The sequence below is a fragment of the Scyliorhinus torazame genome, chromosome 4 (assembly GCF_047496885.1).
Source record: "Scyliorhinus torazame isolate Kashiwa2021f chromosome 4, sScyTor2.1, whole genome shotgun sequence".
In the NCBI taxonomy this organism is placed as follows: Eukaryota; Metazoa; Chordata; class Chondrichthyes; order Carcharhiniformes; family Scyliorhinidae; genus Scyliorhinus; species Scyliorhinus torazame.
In genome coordinates, this window is record NC_092710.1 from 180,511,623 (window position 1) to 180,526,912 (window position 15,290).

At 43.7% G+C, this 15,290-nt stretch overlaps 1 protein-coding gene across 1 annotated transcript in view; it reads right to left on the reverse strand.

Annotated features, from left to right (window-relative positions):
- The window catches only part of drc1 (dynein regulatory complex subunit 1 homolog (Chlamydomonas)), a 118,535-nt gene that overhangs the window by 22,338 nt on the left and 80,907 nt on the right, over nt 1-15,290 (reverse strand). Inside the window, exons 10-13 of the mRNA XM_072498932.1 lie at nt 14,466-14,701; nt 12,749-12,936; nt 10,231-10,320; nt 6,654-6,743 (exon numbers count right to left, since the gene is read on the reverse strand). Of these exons, the coding sequence (XP_072355033.1) occupies nt 6,654-6,743; nt 10,231-10,320; nt 12,749-12,936; nt 14,466-14,701 (604 nt within the window). The remainder of the gene's footprint in view (nt 1-6,653; nt 6,744-10,230; nt 10,321-12,748; nt 12,937-14,465; nt 14,702-15,290) is intronic.

Consider the following 15,290-nt stretch of genomic DNA (forward strand, 5'->3'; position numbering starts at 1 on the left):
TGTGGATAGTGATGAAGATCCGGGTGCTCCGGTTTCCTCCCACAGTCCAAAGACGTGCAAGTTAGGTGGATTGGACATGCTAAATTGTCCTTAGTAACCAAAACAGTTAGGAGGGGTTATTGGGTTATGGGTTTGGGGTGGAAGTGAGGGCTTAAGTGGGTCGGTGCAGACTCGATGGGCCGAATGGCCTCCTTCTGCACTGCATGTTCTATGTTCACTTCAAACTTTGCTTTCAGTTTGTGGTTTGTCTTCAGGCCTCTGTAGTCTCAGGAACTCAGCCCCCACAGGCTTTCTGATGGGAGAGTCAGCCCTCATTGTAGGCTTCTGGAGAGAGCGAGCTGGATCTTTCTGGAGAGACTTAGCTGGACCTTTCTTTGGAGAGAGTTAGCTGGATCCCTTCACTGTGCTGCCAGAACGAAAAAAGAAACCAAACTCAAACCTTGGACTCTGAAAAGCATTCCAGTGGGATCAGATCCAATCACCACCTCTTACCATGGAGAGCACAGCCTTTGAGCTGATTAATTGGCCACCAGCTAAATCAATCAAACTGAGTCCCAACCAATCTCTCTCTGTCACTGATGCTGGCCAGTTTGCAGCTTCTAGTTTAAACCAGCACAGCCTTCTGGATTCTTCCTGCTTTAATTAAAGATACAGGCTTCTTGCCTTATAAAGACATGTCCAATAATCATCCATGGATCAAACCGTTAACGGCTAAAATAAAAGAAATGAAAATAAAGGAATAAACAAGGAGTAAACAGGAAGGACCTTACACTAGTGTCTGTCATGCATTGCTCCCTCAGTACTCAGCAAGGAGCCGAGAAGCATGTTTTAATAATAGCTTGTGATGCAGTCAAGACTTCTGTCTTCAACAGCAGCCTACCCCTCTTAAAGGGACGTTACACCGAATTGCAGAAGGCTGCTACTTAATATTATACAAGAAAAATGGAACACCCAGACAATTGAGAGCTTCAAGGGCACAGATGGGCCATTGGAAGTATTAGTGGTAGAGAGGAAGAGGGATGTCATGGTTCTGCGGGGGCTTCACACAGCTAGTCAAGATCTATGAATGCATCTTCTTATATTTCCTATCCATCACAACACAAGTCTCTCACACTGCTCAATGCACCAAACCCCTGTCACTCACACAGCAGCACCCACACACTCAAGACTTGTGCACAAAATCCAGATACCTCACCCTCAAACAGCTACCAATGCTGCCAGCCTCACACCCACCTTTAATTATCTCTGCAGACCTTCAGCTTCTCAGCCATGGTAGGCACAGCCACTTATTGGGGGCCTTTAGCGAGGCGCTGGAAAAGAAGGAGCTGCCGGAGACACTGACAAGGGAGACGAAAACGCTAATTCCGAAGAAGGGGAAGTACTACTAGAGTGTGAGTCATACAGGCCCTTATCAGTGTTGAATAGAGATGTGAAAGTGTTGGCCAAGTTGGTGGCAGGGAGGATGGAAGGGTGCATTCTGGGGGTGGTTGCAGCAGACAAAATGGGCTTTGTGAAGGGCAGGCAACTTTCCAGTAATATTAGGCGGTTACTAAATGTGATCATGATCCCGTCGCGGGGAAGGGTACCGGCGGTAGTGATATCTATGGATGCGGAGAAGGCTTTCGACTGGGTGGAGTGGTGGTACCTGTTCGAGGTTTGGGTTCGGGCCAAAGTTTGTGGCGTGAGTGCGTCTGCTGTCGGTGCCAAGTGTACGGACAAACAAGATGAGTTCACGGAGCTTCAGGTTGTATAGGGGAACAAGGCAGGGGTGTCCGCTGTCGCCACTGCTGCTTGCGCTGCCAATAGAGCCCTTAGCGATGGCCCTTAGGGGGTCAGCAGAGTGGCAGGGGAGTAGGGAAAGAGGAGGGAGTAGGGAACACCGGGTGTCGCGGTATGCAGACAACCTGCTGCTGTTCGATTCAGACCCACTGGAGAGAATGAGGAGAATTGTGGGCTTTTTAGAGAGGTCCAGGGCCTTTCGGGCTCTGAGTTGAATGTAGGAAAAAGCAAGGTGAATGAAGCTGGTCGGGGAGCCAATTTAGGGTCGCAAGGAGTAAGTTAAGGTTATCTGGGGTCCAGGTGACAGGGAAGCGGTCGATGATGCACAAAAGGAACATAACAAAGTTGGTGGAGGTAAAGGAGGACTTTCGGAGATGGAATACGTTACACCTGACACTGGAGGGGAGGGTCCAGGTGGTAAAAATGAACGTCCTGCCAAGGTTCCTATTTGTATCCCATATCCTCCCAATCTTCATTCGGAAGGCCTTTTTCCGGAAACTGGGCGCACGATTTCAGAGGTTATATGGGCGAGGATAGTACCTAGGGTGAAGAGGGCCCTGCTACAGAGGCAGAAAGGTGGGTTGGCATTACCAAATCTGCTGCATCATTATTGGGCAGCGAATGCGATGAAAGTGAGGCGGTGGTGGGAAGGAGAGGGGTTAGAATGGAGGAGTCCTGTAGGGGGTCCAGCCTATGGGCCATGGCGACGGCAGAGCTACCACTGACACCACGGAGGTATATGGGGAGCCCAGTCGTACAGTCCACGATTCGGGTGTGGAACCAGCTGAGGAGACATTTTAGGATTGAGGAAGTGTCAGTGCTAACACCGCTGTGTGAGAACCACGTGTTCAAGCCAGGGGACATGGATGGTGTGTATAAGGTGGAGAGAGGTGGGGCTGGTGAGGGCGAGGGATCTATACCTGGAGGAGAGGTTTGCACGTCTGGAAGAGCTGCGGGAGAACTCCCGAAGGAAAGTGAATTCAGGCATATGCAAATGAGGGATTCTGCATGGAAATGGTTTCCCAAATTGCCGAAATATGCCTTACTGGAAAGGTTGCAGCTCCCGGACATGAAAGGGGAGGGTAGGATCGGGGACATACACGGATGGTTGGGCGAGTGCAAGTGGTGAGGATCAAGGAGAAATGGGAGGAGGAGTTGTGGGGGGAGATAGCATGGGGCGTGTGGAGTGAATTCAAACTCCCCGTGTGCGAGAATGAGTTTGATTCGGTTTAAGGTGATACACAGGGTGCACATAACTTTAAAGGATGAGTGGGTGCTTCCAGGGGGTGGCAGACGAGTGTGAGGAGCAGCAAACCACACACAACGTTCTGGGGTTGTAAGAATTTAGAGAGGTACTGGGAGGGGTGTTCGGGATGCTCGCAATGATTGTGGAGATAGAGGCCCGGCCGGACCTATAGTGGTGATTTTTGGGGTATCGGAAATGCTGGAGCTGATGGAGGGCCGATGTGGTGGCCTTCGCCTCTTTAGTGCCTGGCGAAGGATTTTGCTGGAATGGCGGTGAACAACGCCACTGGGGGTGGAGGCCTGGCTAGGGACCTGTGCGACTTTCTCCGGCTGGAGAAGATTAAGTTTGAATTGAAGGGATCAGAGCAGGGCTTTGAGACATGGTGGGGACTGTTCATGACCATGTTTGAGGAATTGTTCGTCGGGGAGGGGGGGGGGTGAAAAGGGGGAATACCTGTAAAACTGTAAACCGTGAGTTGTGGAGAATGTTCTCCGATTTATTTCTAGTTTTGTACTTTTGAATATGTTTGGAATAAAATACATTTTTTTAAAAAGAATTATTTTCATCACTGGGGAGCTGAACTTGCTGGCCAGTTCCTCAGAAATCAGGCTGCCATTTTGAAAAGGTGCCCTGATCTCTAAGTGAGTTTGTGAGTCTCCACACCCCCCATCCATGAGCAATATCACCGCCAACACCCCGCAAGTGATGACACCCTGCTATGGGGTCCCTGGGGCCCCCCCCCCTCTTCAGGCCTCCCCACAACGCCTTCCAGGCCTCTTGGCAGTGCTACTCTGACACCTGAGCACATTGCTTCTTGCAGTGCCACGCGAGCATTTTGGCAGTGCCAGGGTGGCAGTGCCAAGGTGCCCACCTTCCAGGGGGAGGGTCAAGGATCCAGCCTGCACCTGACTCCCCAGGGGCCTCTGATGGCTCGCTTGTGTGGACCAGTACTGAATGACACCCAGCTGGAGTCTCCATGGGGAGGCTGGTGGATCCCAGGTGAGCTCACCTAAGTAGATTTAAAGCCTATGTAAGCAAGTGTGGCTTGGTCACACCCAATGTGGGTGGGCTCCTGATCTCAGGAAGCACATAGGAGGCTTCATCCCGCTTCTTCCGGCGCACAGTGCTCCCGGTTGAGCGCAATGCGGCCAGTTGATCGCATCCATAGTTCTTCCATGACCTCAGATATCTCAAATTGATTTACATCCAATTAAGCTAATTATTTATGTAGTAAAATTACTTGCATCTTTCACAATTTCTGGATTTTGAAAAGCACTTCACAGCAAATTAAGTATTTTTGAAGTGTAGTCCCTGTTGTAATGTGGGAAACACAGCAGCTAATTTGGGCACATCAAGGGGCAGAATATAGCATCCTCCTGCGGGTAGCAGGCGGTGGGGGCTGTTAAATTATGTGGGAGGCCTTCCCGCCACTCTCAGCTATCCTCCATCTTACAAGAAGCGTCAAGGCCTAGAGCAGCCTGCCCGCCATCATCCAAATTAATGATTCCTTAAATGCTACTTCCTGCCTAGCCTCAATGTTTAGGCCAGAAAGAGGAGGGCGGGTCAAGGAGAGGCAGCCCGGTAGGTCACTCTGCTCAGGCTTTGAGTGGCTTCCCTCCCTCGAGATACTTCCCTCAAGGGCACCATTTCAACATAAGGCTCTTCCTGCAAGATTTGCCCTTGTACATTACCCGGGTGCTCTATTCCCCTGAGTGCTCCCTCGCTCCAAAGCTTTCCATCAAATCCTCCACCTCTCCCCATCCCCTCAGAGCCTCACCTCCCCATGCCAGTGTAGCCATCTAAGATGGCCACCTGCAAAGGACCATGGGAATTATGGCCAACCCAGGACTCAGACAGATACATAGCCTATGTGTATCTAAAACACAGGTAACCAGACCTGATCGAAACCCCCACTCGTTTGCATTTTAATGGCCCATTTTCCCAGGACAATAGAACTCCAATCAAGCAACCGGTACAGCCCCAAACTGATTGGTGCCACTCCCCTTACTCAGAAAGCACAACTGCCAAGGTTAATGACCGCTAAGGACCCGCCCAGCTACCAAGGCACTCGCCCCTTTATTGGTCGAAATCGAAGAGAGTGATCAGAGCCCTGTCGAACTATTGGGTCCAAGGTTAACGACCACCCCAAAGAGCGCGAAATCCCAGAGGGATAAAAGAGGACACAGACATGTGTTCTGTCTCTTTTGGATCCGGCCTGTGCCACCCCAATTGCAGCAGGAACAGCCAGCTAAGTTCAAGACCAACGATCGCTATCTGACGGATGAGCCCAGCAGAGACAGAGCCACTTTCTTCGAACAAGCCAAGTGAAATCCAGATAAAGGCCTTATCCATTTGCACAGTGCCGGTCGTCCTGAAGTTAAGTATAGGTTATTGTAGCTGATAGGTGTAGTTTAACTCATAGTAGATATTGTGTTTGCATGTTGAGATAACTCTTGTGTATGTAAATAAACCATCTTTTGAACTAACTAACTAACTGGTTGTGTGGTCATTTGATCGATATAAGGGAAGGCTTGTGGTTCACTAAGATAAACCGAAATACCCACAGTATTGGCGACGCTGTTGGAACCGAAACTGAGCAACACCAGTCAAGGGAACCCCTTACAATTAACTGGTCCTGGATTCAATGTAGAATCTGGCAATTGCTTGTAGTCCCAGCCATGGCGCTCTAACTTTGCGTAAGTGAGGGCAGAGACTTAAATCCAGCCAAGTTACACTTTCCAGAGCATTAATTGGCTGAAGGGCAGTCAGTATCACCATGGAAGCATTCTCCATCATCTCTTCATTGGTAGGTCGGGGAAACACTGTCACCTGTTAAATTCTGTCCAAGGTCTTATAAACCGCAATGAAGTGAAAATCAGGTAACCTATTGAGGGGTAAATATTGGCCAGGCCAGGACATTGAGGGAACTCCCCTACTCTTTAAATTGTAGCACGAGATCTTGGGGTTTATCTGAGAGGGCAGATATCTTGGTTCAATATCTCCCTCAGAAGATGGTACCTCTGGCAGTAAAGCAATTTCTCAGGATGGCACATTACTAAGTCTCTGGAGTGGATTTTGAATCCAAGGCCTTCTGATTCAGAGGCAAGAGTGTTACCACTGATCCAAGGATGTCTGCCTCACATTTTTAAATGATCCCAGGGTAGGAAATACATGCAGAGACAGGGACAACTCTGCCCCACTGGTGCTGGGTAGGGCAGAAAGTCTTGAACAATATTCATTCATATTTAAGCGGGCAACTAACAAATGTTGTCAGCCAATTTTACAATTTAAATTAAAATTATATTTACTTTGAAGTGAAGCCACATCAGCTTCCAGAGCAATGGAATAAATCTGTGCCTATAGTATATCAGTTGTCAACAAATCTGCAGTTCATCACACTATCCATCCAATCAATCAAAATGTTTACGCTTTTTCACATTAATTTCAATCTTCTGTAACAGAACACGCCACATATTAACATAAAAAACCTAAATTAGTAGGAAATGGTTTATTCAAAATATTCAAAAACAAATCCTCACCAATGGACCAATGCATTCCTTTCAGAGAACAATTTCACCTATAAATGAAAATGCACTTAAATTTGTTCCTGAAGTTGCTGATATCTTACCTTATCTACTTCAACTTTAGACATCTTACAATGTTTTATGAAGAACTCTGTCAGTTTGATGATATCATCTTCATTCTCTATTCCTAAAGCCTACATAAAATGAGAAATTAATCAGAATTGTCTTTTCAGTCTTTTAATTAGATATGTCATGTTATAGATGCGCCAAACTTCATTCTCTTGGGTGAAGCAATTTACTTAATTTCCATTAGAATGATTGTCTCAGGAAAATGTTATTTATATTTAGTAAGGATCAAGTTTGTCAGGCTTCCACTTCCTCCTGTATCCCAAATCGCTTTATTTAAATGTGAAGACCAAAGCCATAGAATTCTATGAACTGATTAATTCTCTTTACCTTTATATGGGCTAAGCTGGAGCTCTGTGGATTTAAATGTGCCAGTTTTCAACTCGGCAACTCGACATTTGTGAACAGTAAATTTAAGAATGGAAAGGAAGTTTTTGACTTAGCACTTCTCAAAATGACCAATTATGAATTACATTTCTTTGATCCTGCCCTTTTGACCACACATTGCAGTCTTTCACAACATTTAATCTTTTCTACAGAAAGGTAGCAAACATTCAATCATGTCAATAAGTCATTTTGCATCTGCCTAAATTGAACTCCCCCCCCCCCCTTCACACACACACACACATACACACACAAGCATCGCTGGCATCAAGATCCTCCCAATGGATCCCCCCTTCTCACCGCCATCAGACACACAGCCTCCCCCATTCACTCCCCTTCATGCCCCCTTTCAGGCCCACTCATTAAGGCACTGTCCCTTTCAGGCATCACCCCGTTGGCAGTGCCAACCTGTCGCTACCCCCGGTACCCTCGCAGGGTCAACCTGGCTCTGGTGGCTGTGCCAGGGTGCTAAGATGCCACGGGGCATGCCATGACCCAACCATTCAGGACTCCAATGTCCTCTGAGCCCCCAAGCGTGGTCATTATGTCTGGTCTCCGGTAGTGTAGACCAGTAGTGATTCGGCAAGGGGCGGCAGGGAGGGGGGTGGAGAATACCGGGAGCCGGGAGAATCTGGGTTGAAAGATTACATCTGCTGCAGTGGTCTGGGAACACAGTGCACTATTGGCGCCTGGAGCGAACCTTATTTAGGGGCTTACCCGATCTTTTCCAGACAAAGCGGGATATGTGCTAGGTGCAAGGCGTCCTGGGAATCACCCCCTAAGCAATACATGTGCTATCCATTTCCAAGTTTCAATATTCACAATGGTCTGATCAACTGTAGTCTAGAAACCTCCTATCGGTATTCTTAAAATTATAGATTATTTCCTTAGCAAGACTGCTTGAAAGTTGATACACAGTGTAGAGTTTTAGCAGTCTACTAATTAAACAATTAAAATATTTGCTTGACATTGCTAGAATGGCACTAATCAGTAATGTCTCAACAAATGCAGCAGGTTTTCTCTGTTTTCTGTCAGGTCATTTGAGCGACACAAGAAGAAAATATATTTTGTCTATTTTAGTATTCAAAAAAATCATACAGCACAGAAGGCAGTAATTTGGCCTATCAAGCCTTTATGGATTCTTTGAAAGGCTATACAATTTGTCACATTCCCCTGTTCTTTCTTCATAGCCTGAAAAATGCTTCTCACAAATTATTTTTGAAAGTTATTAATTAATCAGCTATCATCACCTTTTCAGGCAATGCATTCCAGATCATGACAACTTGCTGAATAGAAAAATGTTTCCTCATGTCGCCACTGTCTGTCCTCTGTAATAATTTTGCCCCCTTATTAACTCTATTAAAACCCTTCGTGATTTTGTGCACATTTCTATTTAACCTTTCTGCTCCAAGAAGAATTACCTCACAGAATAATACAGTACAGAATAGCCCTTTGGCCAATCGAGTCTGCACCGATACATGAAAAACACCTGACCTGTCTACCTTATCCCATTTGCCAGCACTTGGCCTATAGCCTTAAATGTTATGAAATGCCAAGTACTCATCCAGACACTTTTTATTGGATGTGAGGCAACCAATCTCGACCACCCTTCCAGGCAGTGCATTCCAGACCATCACCACTGGTGGGTAAAAAGGATTTCCCCCAAATCCCACCTAAACCTCACCTTGAAATTGTAACTGACCCTTCAACTAAGCGGAACAGCTGCTCCTTGTCCATCCTGTCCATGCACCTCATAATCTTGTACATCTCAATCAGGTAGCTCCTCAGTCTTCTCTGCTCCAGCAAAAACAGCCCAAGCCTATTCAACCTCTCTTCATAACTTAAATGTTCCATTCCAGGCAATATCCTAGGTGAATTGCCTCTGCACACGCTCCAGTGTAATCACATCCTTCCTATAATGTGGTGACCAGTATTGCACACAGTACTCCAGCTGTGGCCTCACCAAAGTTCTACACTCCAACATGACCTCCCCTGCTTTTGTAATCTATGCCTCAATTAATAAAGGCAAGTATCCCATATGCCTTTTCACCACCTGACTAACCTGCCTTTCTGCCTTCAAAAACCTTGGACAAGGTTCCTTTGCTCTTCGGAACTTCCCAGTATCAGGCCATTCATTGAATACTTCCTTGTCAAATTACTCCTTCCAAAGTATATCACCTCACACTTTTCAGGGTTAAATTCCATCTGCCACTTTTCTGCCGTTTGTCCATCCTGTCTGTATCTTCCTGAAACCCAAGACGCTCAACCTCACTGTTAACCATCCGGTCCATCTATGTAGTTTAGATAAATGACAAACAATAGGAGACCCAGCACAGTTCCCTGAGGTACGCCACTGGACATTGGCTTCACTAAAGCAACCGTCTGTCATCACTTTCTGTCTCCTACAGCGAAGCCAATTTTGAAGTTAACCCATATCCCATGTGCATTTGCCTTCTTGAGAAGCCTCCCATGTGGGACCATGTGGGACCTTGTTTCTCCAATCTCTCAAAGTAATTGGTCATTCATTCTGGCCCCATTCTAATAAATATCCTCTATACCCTTTCTAAGGTCTAGACATGCTTTCTAAAATATGATGCCCAGAATTTGCCACAATACTCCAGTTGGACCCTAACCAGGGGTGGGTACAACTTCCTCTTTAAGAATATGCTTCTATTGATAAAGCAAAGGATCCTGTATGTTTTTGGAACAGCTTTCAAAACTTGTCCTGTTGCCTCAACACATTTCTGCAACCCGTTTAAAATTGTACCATTTAATTAATATTGCCTCTCCTCATTTCTCCTACCAAAATGAATTCATCAAAATGATAATAACAGCCAAACATGGGCAGTAGATGGTTACTTATCAGGTGAGGGTTCACAAATTGACTTTATTGAAGGAAGTAAAAAAATATATATTAACAGCTTTGAAGAACTGAATGAGTATTGTACCCTTCAGAAATGGTACCTGGCCATGCAGTTATCTTTCTTTTAAGTGCATATTTTGCACAGTAACACACTCTAATTAGATAACGCTTCTACTTTAAGTTCCCATTATATTTACACTATCAGTTTCATGAAGCACAAGGCCATCTTAGTAATATGAAAGAATCAAATCAGACAGAAAATCTAAAGGCTGCATGGAAATATTCTCTTGAAAATCTGTAGCTCTTACTGCAAATACGGCATCCAGTTTTATTAGATATCGTTCATCTTTCTTGAGGGGGGAAATAATTTTAAGCAGCTTGCTTTCAATCAGGAAACCCTGTCAAAATAAGAAAATGTTGCTTTATACTCTAAATATAGCAATATAGTGGGGAATTCTGTGGAAATTAATATATTTCACAGGGAATTAACACATTGTCTTGTATCTGGTATAAATTTACATTTCATTTCCTCATTTTTTTACTTATTGTACAGACAGAATGGTGCTTATGATTTAAAAATCCAAACTTTATCCTACTCTTGTTACAAGCAGTTCATATTCAATTTTGAATCATTGGAATAGAGTTTCCACTTTGGGTGCAATCAGCAATCAGGGGCAAATAGTGCTCTAAATTGCATTAGTTTTCCAAATTGGATTTGTGGTTCAAATTACTACTCATTTGTATAATAACAAACATAAAATTGTCCAAGAAACAGCAAAATGCAATTTTTTTCATTAAAAAATGTTCCTCAATATATGTAAGGGTTTATTAATTTTATTAAAATGGGCTGAAATTCAGCATTTTTTAAAGGAGTGCCTAGTTCACCACCTGAGAAGCTGAATTTGAAATAATTGAAAATGCATTTTAAAAAACCATACAAGATCATTTACTAGTTTAATTGGTGTGCAGTAGTCAATTACATTTTTTTTGGTGCAAGTCTAAACATTAGTGCTCTGTACCTAAAAAACTCAATTTTATCAAATTCCTTGAAGGTCCACAGTGGAAACAAGACATGATAATTAATTTGATCTGGGGAATAACCAGTTTTATGGACTTGGTCAGCTTACAGAATGATGTCTTTTAAGCTAGTGTCAATAATGGTAGAGACACAATATGAGCTGAATGTAATTTGCACTTGAAATTCCTCAATTTTTCACAGTGGTGTGGCTTATTTTGGGTGAATTGCATTGGAAATATCAACACACCCTAGCTGAAACTCTACCCCATTATATTGTATACATTACCACCTGTATGAAACAGTTCAATGCACACAAGCGCTTTATTAATAGGCTAAATAAAGAGATTCTACCGCACAATTATTGATCAGAGAAATGCGTTTAAGCTGTTGTTGGCTGTTCTGCTTTATGGCTTGTCATAGTAATGTGGCCTGAGTCACGTGAGCTCTGATGTCATTTCTTTATGAGTAAAGGATTAAGGCAGAAGCCATTTTTACTCAACAGATGAAATATGGTGTCAGCATTGTACATCTGAATTTGAGTTGGCCTTGATAGCTGTAAGAGAGCCAGCTGTTGTAAGAAATAGAGAATAGTTAAAACTTCAGTTTTCAACTTTGTACAGGCCATTGACTGCTGGGCGAGTCAGTATGGCATACCGACTATGAGAAATGAGCAGTTTCTCACACGACTCCTGTGGAGATGAAGGGAGATTTGAAAATAAATTGGAAATTCTTCCAGCCTCAATGGGAGAGCTATGAAATTGCCACAGATTTAAATAAGAAAACTGAATAAGCAACTCTTATCAATACTGGGGATAGGGTTCTTGCACGCAAGACCTCACTGAGGAGCAGGAAAACTAGTCTTGTGAAATTTTGGAAGCCTTAAAGACCCACTTTGAGCCCTCTGCTAATGTTACTCATGAATGCTTTTTATTCAACACAAGAGCTCAGGAAGATGGGGAGAATATTGATCAGCATGTAACTGCATTGAGACATCTAGTTCAACCTTGTGACTTTGAACAACTGGAGAATGGTTTGATCAGAGATTAGAAACAAAACATCCTGCTGTGAGAACAAATAGGCTGAGAGAAAATAACCTATTCTCGAAAATGCTACTGACACATGCAGGAGTTCTAAGTGGTCAATCATTGGCTGAAGAGTATTGATAGAACTGACGAGGCTTTGCAGTATGCAGAAAGGAAATTCAGGCCTTCCAAGCACAAGACAACGGAAATAGGAAGAATTATTTACAGAAGGGTCAACAGGAAAATCAGCTGAGAGGACATCACACAAAAGCACATCCAGGATGGGGAAAACAGTTTCTGCGGGAAGAGGCCAAGAAGTTTTGTTTTAACAGATTCTCTGTGAACCAACACTGCAAGCTCTGTCAGGCCCACCGTACCAACATGATGGCTAAAACCATCCCCCCCCCAGATTTTCTGTGCACAAAGTGCCAGAGAACTCAGGAAAAACTCAGCTGTGCAGCTGGAGAGCTGTACATCAGTTTTCTCGCCCCAGAAAGCACACTGTGCGCAGATTGATAAACGTTCACCCCATGTATGTAGGTAATCTGCAACTGCAACTGATAGTGCATGCAATGAGTTTTCTTTTTATGAAAAGGGGGATGTTTCGAGAAATTCCTTTGTGCATGGTTGCCTGCTGTGTACTGTGGCTTTCCATAGTCTTGGGGCCTCTAATCTCACTCCTTTGTGAGTAAAGGATTGAGATAGACACCATTTTTGCCTGCCACGTGAAACAATTATATCTAATCAAAAAAGATTCTGCATTCGTGGAGCAACAAAAATACTCACAGACTCATCGCACAAGACTTCTAACAATGTTTTGACTGTTGACAATGAGATATTTCCAGGTTTTCCACCACATAATTCCAATGCCTTCTCCTCACTAGCTGAATAACAAATGTTTTGGAAAATTGCATTCCACAATGATGGTTCCTGGCCTGTTTCTGTTCCTCCCACCGAATCCCTTTCTCTTCTTTCTGTCAAAACAAGTTTGAACTCTATAAAAGTTCATATTTTACGAATTCCAAAACCTATTCATTTAGTGCAATGAAGTGCATTGGAGCACCAAGATTAAAAAAATATAATGGTGAGATGCAGGATTGATACTCCCTAATATGCTGATTTCCTGATAACAGGACTGCACTGGGGTGCAGTCCCTGAGCCAAGGTTTCCAAGAAAGAAGAGGATAAACCAGACAGGACAATAATGATGCAAACATTGAGAGCAGGCTGGCCACTCTACTCTCTGATTTGCAAGAGGCACATGGAAAAGGACAAAAATGGCAGAAAAGATAACCAGAGGGCAGCACGGTGGTGCAGTGGTTAGTACTGTTGCCTCAAGGCGGCGATGACCTAGGTTCGATCCTGGCCCTGGGTCACTATCCATGTGGAGTTTGCACATTCTCCCTGTGTCAGTGTGGCTTTCACACCCACAACCCAAAGATGTGCAGGGTAGGTAGATTGGCCACGCTAAATTACCCCTTAATGGGAAAAATTGGGGAAAAAAATAACCAGAGCAAAACAATTTCAACCATTGCTGACTAGGACCAACTATGATCCTTCACAGTGATGGGCTGAAAATGGGCTTGATTTCCTCACAGCATCTCAAACCTAAACACCTTAAGGCAACCACCTGTCTCGAGGAGGACTAATAAGCTGAAGGATTTTCTTTTTCATTACTGGGGGAAGTTGTTACATAGTGGTAATGTTACTGGACAAGCAATCCGGAGACTTGAACTTATTTTCTGGAGAAATTGGTTCAAAATCCAAATAACTAATTGGGAATAAAAGACTAGTCCATTAATAATGATCATGAAAACATTAGATTGTCATAAAAACGTTAATGCTCTTCTGGGAGGAATATTGCTGTCCTTACCTGGACTGGCCTATACGTGACTCTAGACCTCCAGCAATATGGGTGACCCTTAACTGCCTTCTGAAATGGCCTAGCAAACCATTCAGGGCAATTAGAGATGGGCAATAAATGATGGCCTTGCCAGCAATGGTCACCTCCCAAAAATTAATAAAAAATGATTGACCAGTCATCCGTTTTCACATAGTAGAACACACCAAATTGCAACTCAACTGACAAAACGAGAATACAACATGTGATATAAAAAGCACCCAATTAAGTAATTTCATTTAAGTTATCAACTGATTAATAAACTTGAAAATTATCTTGACCATTCACAATTGACTAGTTACAGGTCAGCACAGTGGCGCAGAGGTTAGCACTGCTGCCTCATGGCGCCGAGATCCCGGGTTCGATACCGGCCCTGGGTCACTGTCCATGTGGAGTTTGCATATTCTCCCCGTGGGTGCACGGGTCTCACTCCCACAACCCAAAGATGCAGGGTAGGTGAATTGGCCATGCTAAATTGCCACTTAATTGGAAAAAAAAAGAATTGGGCACTCTAAATTTTTTTTAAAATGACGAGTTACCATTTAAACGTTGCTACTAATCCCATGCCCTTACAGAACACTTACACACATTAAAGAATTCCTACCTCCTAGAATAACTTCCTCTGCCAGCTGGGCAGCTGATCTTTTCTTCTTGGTATTGCATACTATAGGTCCAATGTTCTTCATAAAACACAGATCTGGACTTGTCCAATTCAATCCCAGCTGTTGCTCATGAATTATTCGGTCAGCATCTAGGGCCTTGCTGACTAGATCCTTTGCCTCCTTCTCATTCATTAACCAAATACCTTCAAATTTCTTTGCATCAATTGCAGAAAACCGTCTGGTAAAAGAAAAAGGAAAAGTATTTTCCCAACATTCTAATTAAAAATTAGAAAAAATAGTTAAAATGGCAAAGACTGCTTTTGTTAGTCTTTTAGGAGACTTGCCAATAAAAAAACTCCTTCCAATCTGTAGTATTATTTGAAATCTGTTCATTTTGAACTTGCATAAATGTGTTCCTATAATAAAATTATGGTACATGTCTGTTTCAACATATCTATGCTTGTCAAGATTTTATAGACGTGGATCATTCTCAGTTGTCTATGTTCTTTTCTCCAATAATACCAATGCAGCCCTGTAAGCCACTCTTCATAACTTAGATGCCAAAGTCATAAAATCGCCCATGTCACACTTCTCTCAAGTAAATGACCCTTGGATGCCTCATGAAATTTGAATGCCTAGGGCTTACTTCAAAAATGGTTTCATTATTGACCTAAATATTATAATCAAATGCTCTCAAGATGCAATCCTCCTCACATAATTAGTCTTGCTAATAAGAACTTAACAATAACTAGATCCATTCAAAATAAATGGTCAATGATCACAGCCAAGATCCACATGCTAAGAAGAGGTGGGTTTTTTGATATGGT